Source organism: Ictalurus punctatus, chromosome 12 (genome assembly GCF_001660625.3).
Source record: "Ictalurus punctatus breed USDA103 chromosome 12, Coco_2.0, whole genome shotgun sequence".
Classification (NCBI taxonomy): domain Eukaryota; kingdom Metazoa; phylum Chordata; class Actinopteri; order Siluriformes; family Ictaluridae; genus Ictalurus; species Ictalurus punctatus.
The window spans coordinates 5,737,041-5,754,690 of NC_030427.2; the positions used below are offsets into that span (position 1 = coordinate 5,737,041).

At 38.5% G+C, this 17,650-nt stretch overlaps 1 protein-coding gene across 6 annotated transcripts in view; it reads right to left on the bottom strand.

The window, feature by feature from the left end:
- The window catches only part of kdm6al (lysine (K)-specific demethylase 6A, like), a 202,826-nt gene that overhangs the window by 146,108 nt on the left and 39,068 nt on the right, over nt 1–17,650 (bottom strand). For all 6 annotated transcript variants that reach the window (XR_001814098.3, XR_008397601.1, XM_047158979.2 and 3 more), the window contains exon 6: nt 12,514–12,634. Coding sequence is in view for 4 of the 6 variants with exons in the window: in XM_047158979.2 (XP_047014935.1) it covers nt 12,514–12,634 (121 nt within the window). In the remaining 2 variants the exon portion in view is untranslated. The remainder of the gene's footprint in view (nt 1–12,513; nt 12,635–17,650) is intronic.

The window sequence follows — 17,650 nt, forward strand, 5'->3', positions numbered from 1 at the left end:
AAGGGACGATGGACGGGGCCATGTACCGTCAAATCTTGGGTGAAAACCTCCTTCCCTCAGACAGGGCATTGAAAATGGGTCGTGGATGGATATTCCAGCATGACAATGACCCAAAACACACGGCCAAGGCAACAAAGGAGTGGCTCAAGAAGAAGCACATTAAGGTCCTGGAGTGACCTAGGCAGTCTCCAGACCTAAATCCCATAGAAAATCTGTGGAGAGAGCTGAAGGTTTGAGTTGCCAAACGTCAGCCTCGAAACCTTAATGACTTGGAGAAGATCTGCAAAGAGGAGTGGGACAAAATCCCTCCTGAGATGTGTGCAAACCTGGTGGCCAACTACAAGAAACGTCTGACCTCTGTGATTGCCAACAAGGGTTTTTAAACCAAGTACTAAGTCATGTTTTGCAGAGGGGTCAAATACTTATTTCCCTCATTAAAATGCAAATCAATTTATAACATTTTTGACGTGCGTTTTTCTGGATTTTGTTGTTATTCGGTCTCTCACTGTTCAAATAAATCTACCATAAAAATTATACACTGATCATTTCTTTGTCAGTGGGCAAACGTACAAAATCAGCAGGGGATCAAATACTTTTTTCCCTCACTGTAGATAAGTTAGCTCTACTTAAAAGAAAAAGCTAGCGGGGTGCTGCTGAGCTGCCAATGGAGTAAGACGAGAAGTTGGAGGCTCCTGCTGATTTCGATTAAAATAGTAATTAACTTGTGCTTTTCGGTCATACAATAGATTTTGACTCATTCTACTCCTTTTTTTTTGTTTGCACGTTTAACTTTGTAATATGTTAAAATGTCTGGAAAAAACATGAACGCTTGTAGTACTATTCAGACACAACTGAGGCCTAGTGAACCTGCCGCAATCGTCTTCTTCCCCTGAATCCGCCTCGCCACATGTTGACCCCGACTTCGCCGCCCTCAGGCTCGAGTTGCTGGCTTCGCTAAGGGAAGACATTACCGATATTTTTAAAAAGGAACTCTAGGAGACTCTCGGGGATGCTTTGTCTACTATTAAGCTTGAACTGCAAGTTGTGAAGACACAGCTGGTTAGTTATAAAGTTGCTACCGATGCTACCATATCAACACTGAAAGGTACTGTTGGGAAAATGGAGCACGTGATCCATTTTGACATAGCTCACATGAAGACTACTATCGAGTCTCTCACTGCTACCATAACCAAATTGGAGAATAAATGTGAGGACTTGGAGTCTAGGTCACGGCGTAATAACATTAGGATCGTGCGAGTTCCAGAGAGGCCTGACACCTGTACAACTGCTGCTGTAGCGGCCTTGCTGAAGGAGGCATTTGGTCTTGAGAAGGAGCTGGTTTTGGACCGGTCCCACCGGACCCTTCAGCCTAAGCCCAAGCCTGGTGAATGACCACGAGCTATTGTGTGCAGATTCCACTATCACAGTGACTGTGTTGACAGTTTATGCCATGCGAGAGAGCTCCAACGGATTAAAGTGAGGGATTTGACCATTTCAGTCTTCCGGGACCACACAACGAAGATAGCCCGGGCCCGGGCCGCGTTTAACGAGGTTAGGTGTCAACTTCGTGGCATTGAGGGCGCTCGCTATGGAATACTTCACCCGGCACCGCTTCACATTACATATAACGGTGTTCAGAAAGACTTTGTTTCAGCAGAGGAAACAGGGGACTATGTCAAATTCTTGACATCTGGGTGAGCTGCATAACCTACGACAGCGGCGTCTTTTTCGCTCTCCTTTTTTTTTTTTTTTGCACTCGGCTTACAGCTCTACAGTATTCTGATTTTCAATTATAATATTATCGTTGCATTACTTCTCCTAGATTTTGTGGACTCACTCCTCTTAATTCTACCTCTGTAATAATGTGGTTCTCTGTTTTGATTAGGTTAGAGTTTCTGTTTGTTTAAATTTATTAATATTTTTTCCTCAGCTTTACATGCTACACTGTTACATTATCTGCATTTCGTCTAATTTGTAACAAATCTTTAAAAGATAATATATTTTTTATTGCACGCAGACTGTTTTTAAGTCAGTAGGGCCTTTCCTGTTACTGGAACTTTTTGGGGGGGGGTAATATTTTTTGGTTAGTTTAGCTTATTCTTTTATAGTTTTTTTTTTTACGTTGTGGACAACTTTTGCTTACTGTGGGAAACACTGCTGTCTCCTTTGTTCTTTTGTTGTATGGAGACTTTGGGTGTGTGTGTGTTTGGGGGTTTGTTGGGGGGAGGCGGTCCCACTTCGGCTTTAATTGGCTATTTGTATCCCTGTGGCTTACTTTATTTAAATGGTTAGTAGTAATATGGATCCCAGCACAGCTGGGACAGGCACACCTCTAAGATTTATTAGTTGGAACGTCAGAGGTATGGGTAATCCTGTCAAGAGATCTAAAGTTTTTACACATTTGAAACATCTAAACTCTGATATGGTATTTTTTACAGGAGACTCACCTACGTATTAAAGATCATCATAGGTTACACTGCCCTTGGGTGAGTCAAGTCTTCCACTCGAACTTTAATTCGAAGGCAAGAGGGGTCGCTATTTTAATTGGCAAAAAGTCACAGTTTTCCTCCACTAACGTTATTGCTGATGTGAATGGTAGATATATTATAGTTGCTGGTACCCTAATGCAAAGACAGGTTTTGTTGGTAAAGGTATATTGCTGACTGTGGAAACGCAGTAAATCTCCTAAATCAGCTCAATTTGTCAGAATGTGTCTCATTCAAAATCAGATCCCAGTTTACAGACTCTGCCTAACTCTCTAGACCCCAAGCACATGCAATGTCCTATCAGCTACGTCAAAACATTCTCATCCTGTGTATGTAAAACTATATCCCTTGTCTGAATCAAAAGCCCTTGATATTGATGTTATTGTTAATTCTCTGTTACAGCAAGGTGTTTTGAAGCCCTGCGTGAGTCAGTATAACACGCCTGTTAATCCTGTTCCCAAGCCTGATGTCACATGGCAAGTTACACAAGACCTGTGTTTCAATGTTGTGTTTTTCCTCTTGTTCTAATACATTAATAGCTTCACACCATGAGTGGTTTAGCGTGGTAGATTGTGTTCTGTTGTTTCAGTGTTCAGCCACTGTTTGCATTTACGCAAGGAGACGCCAGCTGACCTGGACACACCTGTCAAAGGGCTACGTTGACCCCGTGTTTTCTCGTGGTTTGGTGAGACTCTTTGCAAGATCTCCATGACAACGCCCGTGTGCTGCGATACGGGACGATCTTCCGATACCTTCTGAGTCAGAAGCTGCTGAACTACAACCGTGAGACTGCTAGAACATCTGGCTCACAATGGATTCACGGTTTCACATACAAAATTGCACCTATGTAAAACAGAAGTCAAATGTTTGGGTTTTCTCTTATCAAAAGGACAGAGAAGGCTGTCGGACGGCCGGATGTCGGTTGTGATGACTTCTCAACTGCCCGCTACAAAACAGCTCAGGGCCATCGTAGAACATTCGATCCACGTTGACTCCTGGGACACATACTCATGTGACTGACACACGCACACACACCTGAGACTGTTTCTGCATTTAAACATTTACCTCTTTAACCTTCATTTAACCTTTACCATCTGCCCACTCATGAACACTCTGGGGGTGGCACAGGAACATGCTGGACTCCCGGCTGTCTGTGGGCAGTGCTGCTCTGTAGGTAATAGATGCAGAATGATTGGTTTCTGTCACCCTTTGGTGTTTCACATGGCCCTTCAGGTATTATCCAACATTGAAACACAACACATGACGGCTCAGCGCAGAAGTGGTTATGAAACTATTCTCTGTGCTATCGCAAATTTGACCATTAAATGCTCCACCGCTCTTGACACAATTGCTCATGCTCTACACCGTCTGCTAAATTCACAGGATGGCACCATTCCTTTACCTGAAAATCATGATTGTTGAAAAGAAACTGTTTCTACATGTAGCATTCGATCTGATATGTCTGATAATCCTTTGTTTAACAGTAGGTATGTTTTTGTAGACAGATCGTGTTCTAAGCCTGCCACCAATCTCACCTTCTCAACCAGGAGTGTTGTCTGATATGACCTCCAAATTTTGTATACATGACTTACGTCCTCAAATAAAGACACATCTCTCACAATGTTTGATATGTCTACAAAACAATGCCACTGTAAACCAGAGGCCTTTTGATGCTTTTTGAATGCCTGCAGGTCGAGTTTACCCATATGCCAACCGTTGGACCACATAGAATGTTGTTGGTCATTGTAGACCGTTCCTTTAAATGGGTTAAGGCTTTTCCATGCGTGAGGGAAAATGCTAAAACTATTGTCAGGATTTTGGCGAAGGGGTACTGCCTGATCTGACCTTTAACATGCCGTACTTACTGAAATTTGAATGACACCATCTAAAACCACAGGCATTTCACCCTTTGAGGTGTTATTTATTTGGTTGACCTTTCCCCATGGCTTGGAAAATGTCTACAAACCTTTCTCAGTCTGCAGGACGTGGTGTCGATATTCATCTAGACGACTATGTGTCTAAATTGCTTGACGTGTTGTGTACGTGCTAAATAACCGTTACCCCTCACAGTAACTCATACTTTTTTGTTCCAGGAGACCAGGTGTTATGACCTCAGAAGGATGCACTCTCCCAGGTGCATCATTCCTATTCGAGGATTGATTATTTTTTTATAGACAGCACTCTTAATTCTTTTGTAGTTTCTTCTGACTATTCAGGTATTGTAATTTCTGACCATGTGCCTCTACAATTAGATATTCAACTTTCTATTTATACACGTAGCCCACCACCTTGGAGATTTAACTCTCTTAATTTGGCAGACAATGAATTCTGCGAGTTCATTTCAACTTCTACTGATGACTTTCTTTTCTTCAATCAGAATGACACCTCTTATTCATTGTTATGGGAGACTCTGAAATCCTATATCAGAGGGCAGATTATTTCTTACTCCGGGCTCTCTAACAAAAGGCGCACTGCTAGACTTAATGAACTCACATCTGTGATCAGTAACCTCGATCAAAGATATGCACCGAACCCTTCTCCAGAACTTCTTAAACAGCGTCTCAACTTACCAGCAGAATTTAATCTTATTTCAACTAAAGAGGCAGAGCGCTTGTTCTTACGTACTCGTGATACTCGTTTACTGGCACATCAGCTACGGCGACAGGCATTTCCCGTCTCATACCTAGTATTAAAAACACTTATAATATTGACACTACAGATCCCATGGAAATCAATGCTACTTTTAAATCGTTTTTTACTCTTCGCTTTATAAATCTGAATTTCCTGCTGACAATACTAAAGTGAATGCATTTCTTCAAAACCTTTGTAACCCTGTTATTGATTCTAATACTGCCAAGCAACTGGACTCCCCACTCTCTCGAAGAAATTTTAAACTCAATTAAAACTATGCAATCTAACAAAGCTCCTGGCCCGGACGGGTTTCCAATTGAATTTTTTTGAAACGTTTATTGGGAAATTAACACCATTGCTTTTATCTGTGTTCAATGAATCCTTGAAATGTGGGTCTTTGCCGCCAACTCCGACACAAGCCACTATAGCTCTCCTTCTTAAGGACGGTAAGGATCCAACCTCCTGTGGTTCTTATAGACCACTGTCTCTGCTCAATGCAGATGTAAAGGTGTTGGCAAAAGTAACTGCATCTCGCTTAGAGAACGTGCTCCCTTATATTATATCCGAAGAGCAAAACAGTTTTATAAAAAGGGACGTCAGTTGTTTTTCAATACCTGTACACTAGTTCATATAATTTATTCAAAGCATTCTGCTGACCTACCCGAGATTGTAATTTCTTTAGATGCTGAAAAAGCATTTGACAGGGTTGAGTGGGAGTATTTGTTTGCAGTCTTGAGGAAGTTCGGATTCAGGGATAAATTTATTTCTTGGATTCACCTCCTTTACTCATCCCCTAAAGCCAGGGTTCATACGAATGATATTTATTCTGATTATTTTGCTCTCAGGCGTGGGTGTCGCCATGGCTGTCCTTTATCCCTCTGCTTTTTGCTGTCACTATCGGGCCTTTGTCTATACTATTAAGATCTTCCCACATGTTTAAAGGAATAGTCTGATACGGTATAGAACACAAATTGTCGCTATATGCTGATGATTTGTTATTGTATGTAACCGATCCTATTGGCTCTATGCCCACTGTCTTAGGTGTTCTGGAAACCTTCAGTTTTGTCTCAGGTTATAAGTTAAATTTCGAGAAAGGTGACTGTTTTCCCATCAATACTGCAGCATTTTCTCTCCAACAGTCAGATGTACATTTTCGATTTAGTCAGTCAGGGTTTAAATACCTAGGTATCAACGTGACACGTTCTTTACCTAATCTTGTATCAGCTAATTTCACGCCACTTATTGCGAAGGTTAAATCCAACATTCAAAGTTGGGGTAACCTCACCCTTTCTCTAATTGGCATTATCAATGTTGTCAAAATGAATATATTACCGAAGTTTCTTTTCTTATTTCAGCTATTTCCTCTTTTTCTGCCAAAACCATTCTTCGATTCATTGGATAAAATTATTTGTTCTTTTATTTGGGGTGGGAAGCCACCAAGGATTCGTAAATCTTTATTGCAGAGATGTAGACTTAGTGGAAGACTTGCATTACCCAATTTTCAATTCTATTACTGGGCTGGACACATCCATAAACTTTGCTATAGGGTTAAATCTCCTGGATCTTCTTGGTGTAAATTGGAATTATCTTGTAGGGAATCCTCTTTACCTGCTTCACTTTATTCCTCACTACCTACAAAACTCTCTCAATATACTGATAATCACATTGTCCTTAACACACTTGGTATCAATTTAGATGGCGCTTTAAATTTGTAGGTGCATCCTCTTTGGGTCCTTTAAGCAACAACCACTTATCTCCTCCATCATGTATGGACTCTACATTTTCAGTGTGGCATGACAAGGTCAATAAATAATTTAAAAATCTGTATGCAGATGGTGTCTTTTATAGCTTTGCCGATCTGTCATCTACTTATGACCTCCATGTGCACATCTATTTCGTTATTTTCAAATTTAAATTTTCCTTCTAGATGTTTTCCAAATTTCCCCTCTGCACCTCCTGAACAGGCTTGGGAAAGCTTGTTGTCAAACAATCCACATCAGAGAGGAATGGTTTCTAGGATATGAGATTTTATTCTGGCGTTAGGTAGTCAGTCGAGTACCAAAATTAAGAATGCATGGGAAATGGAGTTAGGAGTAGAAATGAGTGAAGAGTGTTGGGAACGTGCTATAGGGAGGGTACAGTCTACCACTTCTTGAGCTCGTCTTGGGCTCATCCAGTTCAAAGTTTTACATAGGGTCCATTTGTCTAAGTCAAGACTTTCTGTAATATATCCAGAAGTAGAGGACAAGTGTGATAAATGCCATGGCTCTCACTGTCATCTTGGCCATATGTTTTTCTTTTGCCCTGATCTCCATGGTTTTTGGACTGCTTTCTTTACTATCGTCCACTATTCTCAGTAGATTTAAAACCTTGGCCATTGATTGCTATATTTGGGATTCCTGATGCCTCAGTTCCAATAATCTCTGTACAAAAAGATATTATCGCTTTCACATCCCTAATAGCAAGATGTTCCCTGCTGTTGCATTGGAAGTCTGATAAATATCCTTCCATCTCCCAGTGGCTAAAGGACATGATGTTTTTTTAAAAAAAACTCGAGAAAATTAAAGTATACGATGAGGGGTTGTACTGACATTTTTTTTTTTTTTTTTATAAATGGCAACCCTTTATTTCATATTTTATGGAGTTACAGACACTTTCCACTTGAATTTTTGTGCCAGTTGTTGGATTTTATAAAATATACCTAACCGGATATAGATATTGGTTAGCTATGATGAGCTGGGCTGGGGTGGGGTGGGGCGTTGTTTAGTTGATTGTATGCTTTAATTTTATTTTTATTTTCTACACTATGTATGTATGTGTGTATATGTAAGTATAACAAAAAATGAGAATGGTATTGTTGCTATGTGACAGGATGTATGTTTTTTTCTAAATAAAAATATTTTGGAGAAAAAAAAGAAAGAAAAAGCTAGCACCCTGGTATAATGATCAAACACGCACCTTAAAACAGACCACTCAAAAATTAGAAAGCAAATGATGTCAAACCAAATTGGTAATATTTCAAACAGCATGGAAGGAGAGCCTCCTGAACTATAGAAAATCTCTTAGTGCTGCTAGATCAGTCTCTCTCCACCCTAATTGAAGATAACACAAATAATCCTAAATTCTTATTTATTACTGTAGCAAAATTAACTATGAATTAAACCACGACACAAACATACACACAATCATTATACAGAAACAATGGTTTCATGACATTAGACAAATATTAGACAAAACATTCAGACTATTAATTTAAAACCAAATTAATCACGTAGATGATAATATCAGATCAGTGATTAGAATGTTTTACTTCCCTTAGAGAGACTGAACAGTGATTAGAATGTTTTACTTCCCTTAGAGAGACTGAACTAGCTTCATCAATTTCTTTATCAAGATCAATTTATATGCTAGATTCATTACCTGCATGTTTCTTCAAACAGATTATTCCAGAAGTAATCAAACCCCTTCCAAAATAATCCATTCTTCCCTTAGCACTGGCTATGTACCTAAATCATTTAAACTAGCAGTTATCAAACACCTGATTAAAAAACCTGACCTCGACCCCCATCAATTGTCCAGCTATAGGCCAATATCAAATCTGCCCTTTATCTCCAAGATCTTAGAAAAGGTTGTAGCACAGCAGCTATGCTCGTACTTACATAGGAATAACATTCCTATCAGTCAGGATTTAGGCTTCATCATAGCACAGAGACAGTGCTGGTTAAAGTGGTAAATGACTCACTACTGGCCTCTGATCAGATTTGTGTCTCCTTGCTTGTGTTGCTAGACCTTACTGCAGCTTTTGATATCATTGATCATACTATTCTCCTTGATAGAAGAGAAAATGTTGTTGGTATTAATGGAACGGACCTTTCCTGGCTCAGGTCTTATTTGACTGATCGTTATCAGTTCATAAATGGTGACTTCTCTATGCATACCAAGGTAAAGTTTGGTGTTCTGCAACGTTCTGTTTTAGGCTCACTGCTTTTTTTCTTTATATATACTACCTCTGGGTCAAATTATTCGCAAACATGGAATTAACTTCCACTGTTATGCTGATGACACACAGTTGTATGTTTCAGCAAAGCCAGATGACAGACAGCAGCTTAATAAAGTTGAGGAATGTGTAAAGGACATTAGAAACTGGATGCTAATTAAGACAGAAGGACTTCTACTAGGACCACATGCAGCTAGAACTCAGAGTCACATAATCTGTCAAGTCACGTCCCAAAGACATAACTTTACATGCATTAAATAAAACAGCCTTGAATGAGTGCATGTTGTAAATAAAACCGGTTAATTTACTTCTCTGTCTCTTTTAAAAAGATCCACTCGTTTAAAACTCCCTAAATTATATCAACATTTACTATATAAACCTTTATTTTGCTAATAAATATCTAAATAATTACAGGTCAGTGGAAATTATTTATTATCTCCGTGAGCGATCGCAGTTTGAGTATAGTTTTGTGTAAACGCATAGAGAAAAGAAAGAAAAAAAAAAACAGCATTGTGTCATAATTTAGACAAACAAAAACATTATTGATAATTCTTACAACATACCAGTTGAGATGGACTTGGTAATTGCAAGGATGCATAAACTGTTTTGTTTGTTACTTTCATGACAATGTAGACTTATTCCAGCAATAGTTGTCTTCACTCTTTAGCCAAAACAGCACATAAACCTTTTAAAACTGTTTATATCCAAAATTTATTTAGCCTATTGTTAATATTAGTGTTGCTGCTGATGGTTTTTATAACTAAAAATATGTTTTTATTGTTGTAATATAAAAATGAAATTTAACATGAAAGACTGCTAACTTTCAACACCTTTTTGGTTTTAAGATGACTGAAAGGAGGAAAAACCAATGTGAAACACGGACTTACTTCACACAGTCATTGCCGGGGTGGCAGTTTGCAAAGAATGCCAAATTAACATGAGCAAGGGGTTAGAATTATTTTTAGGTGCTTTATTTATTTATTTTTTAGTTTTACTTGTTTGTTTACCTCATTGAAGCTTTTTTTTTTTTTTTAAAAGACACTTTAGTAACAGTGCACATATTTTTTGCACTCTTCAGGCCCCTCTATTTGTGCATAAATAAGAGATGTTTTGTTTTGTACGCAAGGAGAGATTTAAATTGACAAAATTGTTATAAATAAAACCGTTTGTTCAGTTCAGTGGTGTTATCATTGTGTCAAAAACAGAAGTAAAACAATAAATAAATATCGGTTCTGCTTATTGTTTATCAGGCACAAACATGCAAATACAGTGGGGGGAAATAAGTATTGAACGCATCGACCTTTTTTTCAGTAAATATATTTCCAATGATGTTATTCACATGAAATTTTCACCAGACATCAGAATTAACTCAGGAACTCCAGAAACAAAGAATTCACAAGTTGTGTAATAAAGTGGAATGACACAGGGAAAAAAGTATATTTTATATATATATATATATATATATATATATATATATATATATATATATATATATATATATATATATATATATATATATATAACACTAAGAAAAAGCAGTCCTCCAAGGTAAGGTAAGGCAAGGAGCCAGCTGAAATCCCTAAGTAGTTAGAAAGTTATTATACCTCCTATCTGTGCAAATGAATATCAGATGGGTTAGTAAACTGATGGTCTATAAAAAGGCTTCTTGTTACCAAGGTGTTACACAAGAAACATCTCATGATGAGCTCTCCCATGACATATTTCATATTCATAGACAAACATATTGATGGAATCAGACACAGACATATTTCAAAACTTCTGAACCTTCCAGTAAGCACCATTGGGGCCATTATCCGCAAGTGGAAGCAACATCACTCCGTCATCAACCTGCCACACACAGGAGCTCCTCGCAAGATTTCTGACCAGGGAGTCAGAAGAATAGTCAGAAGAGCAGCACACTTTTTTCCCAATGGAACCCAGACAACACTGGCCATTCTGAAAGGGTTTTATTCTTTTGTTAAAGACTTTGTTTTTTTTTTTAAAGGTATGGTTGATATTTGCATGGAATTGCTCATAACCAATCAATTACAATTATTTGAGTAATCCAGCATCACCACTTTAGAATTGATTGACGTGTGGCAGCCATGTTTCCAAATATCACCATTTTTTTTTTTCATGTTTCCAAATATCACCAGTTCACAAAAGTATGTTTTGCATATTATGCAAATTATCACATAATTAAGTGGGCAGAGCTGATGGGTCCAAAAGGCAATGTTTTTAGTTTTAGCAAACAAATTAACCTAAACAAGAATTTTCACTGTACACCTTATTTGCCAAGTAACATGATGTTTTTGGGTGCACAAATGCGAATATTGCCCCAGTGACCAATTTCAGTGCGATTGCATCAGATAGTAGAGGGTTTATACCTGAACCCTTGAATAACTGAATCTTTTAAGTTTTGTGACAACAGCTTAATGCTAAGCTTGTCAAACGAATGCTGAAATCTGATTAGCTGATGGCAGCCAAGTTTAAGTAATTGGGTCATCATCAAAAAAAATCTGCTTACAGATCTGAACTTGGTTCTGTCCCCATTGTATGACCACACCCCAAACAGTGCATGTGACCTCAGAAGCTTCTCTTTCAAGTTTTATGCAATCTACGTAAGCACTCAGGAGTTACAGTTGTTTGAGTAAATTATGCTCCACCTCATTAGAATCGATGTGGTGTGGCGAATATGATGTGGGGTGGCCATGTTGCCATTTGACACCAAATCTGTGAAGACAGTCCAAAAATCCAAGGACTAGTTAGAAAAAGTAAGGTTTGCATATTGTGCGAATTAGCAAAAAACCTAACTGGGACCATCTAAATGTTTCTTGTTTAGACCCCAAGGAATCAGTGGAAAAAGAGTTTCATTTTTTAGGACTCACAGTTCATGAAATACGGACCACAATGTAAAACCCTGTACTATAGTGCCACCATTAGGCCAACTGGGTCCATCTCACTTGCCTGAGTAGGGAGAGGGAGCACTACCTACTGACCAAGTTTAATGTCTGTATGGCTTACAGTTTGGTCTGCATGATTCATTTTATGACAGACAAATAATAAGAAGGAACAAAAGAAAAATCATAAACACAATTGGGTTCCAGCACCTTTGCTGCTAAGAAGAAGAAGAATACGTCGAAGAAGTAGTTTCCAAGCACTACCAAGACCTGGAACAGCTGAGTATATATTTAAAAGGCTGTAATTCCTACACTGTTCACCAGATTTGGATGTAAATACCATCAAAAACATTAGTTGGAATCTATCTGTTCATATATGAAAAGAAACTTCAAAAAGAAAAGAAAAAAAAAAAAGAAAAAAAAAAAAAAAAAAAAAACACCACCACCACATCAATTACAACTCCATATGTCAATAAAACAAAAGGTTAATGGCTCTTACCTTTAAGCTTGAATCATAGTCTGTGTTCACCTTAAACATTAACCCAAGGCGCAGGTGAATCTCCTTGGCTCGTGAGAAGCTGGGATCAACGTACAGCACCTCCTGAAATACTTTAATCCCCCTGTAAAGACAAACTACATTTCTCTTACTAGTCTAATGAGCAATTAAACAATTTAAGCAATTAAACAAATAAAGGCTATGAAACAATTCTTAATGCATTTTATTCCATTAATGTGATCTGAATTTCTGTTTCAAACAGGCTCACATTTTTGTCAATGATAGGCAGAGGAGGATGTGAATGTGTCATGTAAATGTTTTGATAATTTCTCCACACCTGCATATGCATGGTAAAATAGGCAAATATCATACAATCAGAAAAACGCAGACAAAAGTTGCTGGATTTTGAAGGAACATTAAAGAGAAAACACACAGACACACAACATAAACTCTAGCATGTGATGGTGGATCGGACGGTTCCGTGTTAACAGATTAAGGATGTAATGAACTGCTATTTACTGCAGTAATGTTGGGATTCATAAGCAGCTGAGTTTATATGCTTATTTTAAGCTTATCAACTTAATAAAATAAGTTTATTAATCAGGCTTTATACTTTTATTACTGAAGTGAAAGTAAAATATCACAACCTCCAAATCAAGGAATACAGAGGAAAGAAATAAAAGACTAAAATTAAATTACAATTAAAAGGTGACATCACATGCCCTACCCAGTGCTTTTATTATAAAGCGCAAAAAAAAAAAAAAACACCCCCAACTTTTTACACACAATTAAACCATTTAAATTTCAAGCACTCATATCCAGAAAGACTTTTATTTATGTATTTATTTATTTATTTATTTAATTTTATAGTGGCTCATGCAATACAGACAAATTGCAGGAATCAACAGTATGCTGGTTCTGAAAGATGTGATTTTTTTTTTTTTTGGAGAGATTTGAAGCGAAATATATTTGTGTTTGGTCTGATTGCTGATATGAATCAAATTCAATTTCCAATATAGACAAATTACAAAGAATGAATTACAAAATTACAACATCAACAAATCAATGACTTTGAAATATAAAACTACAAAACTTTTTAATATGTGAAGACAGAGCTGAAGACAAATTAAAAGCTACATTAGTGCTAAATTCTTTATAGTTGGCTTACAAAAATGAACATGACTAGCGAGTATCACACTAAATCTAAAAGGAATCTTTGGTAAAACAAAAATAACTTTGGTCATCTGGGCAACTGAAAAGGTTCAATTCGTGTATGAATTATTAATATTATTGTTGTTGGTCTATTAATGTGACATTAAAAGCCTATTAATGTCTTGGGTCTTTTCAAAAATGCCTTTTGGCGGTCATGTTGATTAAATAATACTGATTTCTTATTGTGGAGAGCACAGTGTTTGCAAGGAGCATACATAACCATGATTCTTTCTGAATAGCTATATCATGGTTCCTGTAGCAAGAAGAGATACACACGAGTACTCGATTATTCAAATACTTACAAGAGACATCAACAATCCATTATTAAAACAATGATCATGCTGGGGGTTTTTTCTCCATTTTTCTGCTTTTGCTTATACACATTTCTGTCAGCCACGCAAACAGTGCGCACATTTTTCTATAATTATGGTAACAGGGGAAACAGCAGAGACTTGCTTTCTCTGCAACAATTTATTGATTTTTGGCCAGTGGGTCTTCACATTATGACAATATCCACCTTTTTCCTGAGAAGCCATGACGGATTCTAACTTCCATTGTACTGTTATTCTGTTCCAGTCTCTATGGGAACCCTTGTTAAAACTGGCTAAAGACAGCAACTAAATTACTTAAACAGAAACTTTGTCAGTGTTTGTAAGAAAAAAAATGAGCTCAGATCAACAGAGTTGAGGAATGTTGAGGAAGGATCTAGCAACCTGAAGTGTCACTGAGGAAGCAGCACCCTTCGAGCTAACGCTATTACATTAATTTACATTAATTTCTTCTAATCTCTATACTTTAAAATTATTTACCTTACGTTATACAAATATAACTGACACCACGTTAAATAAAACAATCGTAACGTTGCGCTGTCGCAAATTTGATCTGTATTCTATTTTGTTTTTTTTTTTATAAAACATCCGCGACTAGCTTGTAGCCCGCTAGCATCACCTACCGCTAGCCTTGTTTACGTTTCACATTTCTCACTTACCGCTGTTCTGTTTTTTAAAAAAACAAACAAACAAATATGTCTGCTGTCTCTCCGGTTTTGAGTGCAGATGAGGACTCGCTTGAGCTTCACATGGTGCGGCTGGAACTGGAGGATGTGGAGAAGCAGATCCGCGGCCTACTCGACAAGCAGGCCCAGCTGCTGGAGCGACAAACTGCGCTGGAAACATCTTGTGCCTCTGCTCACATATCCAAGGTAAGCACACAGCATGGTATTTCCACTCCCAGCCCCTCTACGCCGTGTGTTTCTCTGTGCAGGGACCGTGCACCTAGGACTTTCCCAGCCGTGGTCTCCGTAACGCCAGCGCCAAAACACCTCGGGCCTTGGGTAAACCAGCGGCGAAAGGCGCGGGCTGGACCTTCTCCACCTCCAGTGTTCGAGATTCCAACCAGGAACCGCTTCGCCCCTCTCCGCCAGACCAGACCCAACACTGTGATCGTCGGGGACTCCATTGTGCGGAACGTCCGTGTAGCCTCATCTAAAGGTAAGGTGCGCACACACTGTTTTTCTGGTGCTTGTGTCCTTGATGTCGCTGCGCAGGTATCCGGGATCCTGAAGAAAGACGAGCGCATTGGAGCGGTTGTGCTGCACACGGGGACGAACGACACCAGGCTGCGGCAGACGGAGGTGCTGAAGAGGGACTTCTCCAGCCTGATCGAGACGGTACGAGGCAGATCACCTACCGCGAAGATCATCGTCTCTGGACCTCTTCCCACATACAGACGTGGAGCAGAAAAGTTCAGTAGACTTCTAGCATTAAATGATTGGTTAGTCTCTTGGTGTAATGAGCAGAATCTGGTGTTTGTCAATAACTGGAATCTGTTCTGGGAGCGTCCTAGGTTGTTTCGTCCTGATGGCCTGCACCCCAGCAGCCTTGGAGCGGAACTGCTTTCAGACAACATTTCCAAGGCGCTACACTCCAAGTGACTGCCTATCGTAAGTACATCTTCCAATAATAACATTCAGTATAATCAATGTTCAACTAAAAATTCGGAAAAGGTAATACATACTATAGAGACTGTGTCTGTTCCCCGAGCTATTCAAATATATAGAAAATCTCGGAAAGTCGATCTTCGTAACCTAATTAACATAAAATTAAATCATATTGAATGCACAGCCAGCACTTTTGATCTGAGGCTAGGACTATTAAACATTAGATCTCTTGCGTCTAAGGCTCTTATTGTTAACGTCATCATTACTGATCAGGAATGTAATTTAATGTGTTTAACGGAAACTTGGATTAAACCAAATGAGTACATAGCATTAAATGAAGCCAGTCCTCCTGGATACAGTTATGTACATCAGCCTCGTTCAGCTGGTAGAGGAGGAGGTGTTGGACTCATCCATAGTCAAAATCTAGTCGTCACACAAAAACCTAAGCATAAATTTAATTCTTTTGAAATTCTTTATACCAGTATAAGTTATGTAGCCACAAAAAATAAGTCAATTCCTCTAATTATTATTTACAGACCCCCAGGGCCATATACTGAATTTCTTAGTGAATTTGCAGACTTTGTCTCAAACCTGGTTGTGTCTGTAGATAAAGCATTAATCGTCGGAGACTTTAATATTCATTTTGATAACCTGGAAGACCCTCTAAGAATAGCGGTTGTGTCCATCTTAGATTCAGTAGGGATTAATCAGAATGTAATCGGGCCTACTCATAATGGTGGTCACACTCTTGACCTCATACTAACATACGGACTAAGTATAGAAAATATTATCATTTTTCCGCAGTCTGAAGTTGTCTCAGACCATTATCTTATCTCGTTCATAATACGTATTGATCATAATATTTCCACCTCGTCTCGCTACCGTGTAAAACGTACCTACACTTCAGCTACTGCACCAAGCTTCATAAATAACCTCGCAGAAACATCAATTAGATTTGGATCACCGTCAGATCACACAGAACTCGATCAGGCGACTGAAAGCTTGGAGTCAACACTCCGCTACACGCTAGATAGAGTGGCTCCACTCAAAAGGAAAATAATTAGAGAAAAAAAATTAGCACCCTGGTATAACGATCAAACGCGAACCTTAAAACAGACAACTCGGCAATTAGAACGTAAATGGCGTCAAACCAAACTGGTGATATTTCAAACAGCATGGAAGGAGAGCCTACTGAAATATAGGAAATCTCTTGGCGATGCTAGAAAAATCTATTTCTCCACCTTAATAGGAGACAACAAAAACAATTCTAGATTCCTTTTCAACACAGTAGCAAAATTAACTAGGAATAAAACCACTACAGAGAGAAACACTCAATCATTACATAGCAGTGAAGATTTCATGAAATTTTTCAATGATAAGGTTGAAAATATTAGACGTGAAATACAGGCCATTAAATTAAAACTGGACAGTACTGTAACAAACCCATTACATGACAGTGTAGCAATATCAGATCAATGTTTAGAGTGTTTTGCTCCGCTTAGAGAGACCGAACTAGCTACATTAATCTCTTCAGCAAATTCATCAACTTGCATACTAGATCCCGTACCTACATGTTTGTTTAAACAGATTGGTCCAGTAGTAATTGAGCCACTTCTAAATATAATCAATTCTTCCCTAAGCAGTGGCTATGTACCTAAATCACTTAAATTAGCAGTTATTAAACCCTTGATTAAAAAACCTGATCTTGACCCGTCTCAATTGTCCAGCTATAGACCAATATCAAATCTCCCCTTCATCTCTAAGATTTTAGAAAAGGTTGTAGCAAAGCAGTTATGCTCGTACTTAGATAGGAATAACATTCATGAAATGTATCAGTCAGGATTTAGACCTCATCATAGCACAGAGACAGCGTTAGTTAAAGTAGTAAATGACCTTCTACTGACTTACGATCAGGGTTGTGTCTCGCTGCTTGTGTTACTCGACCTTACTGCAGCTTTTGATACTATAGATCACACTATTCTCCTTGAT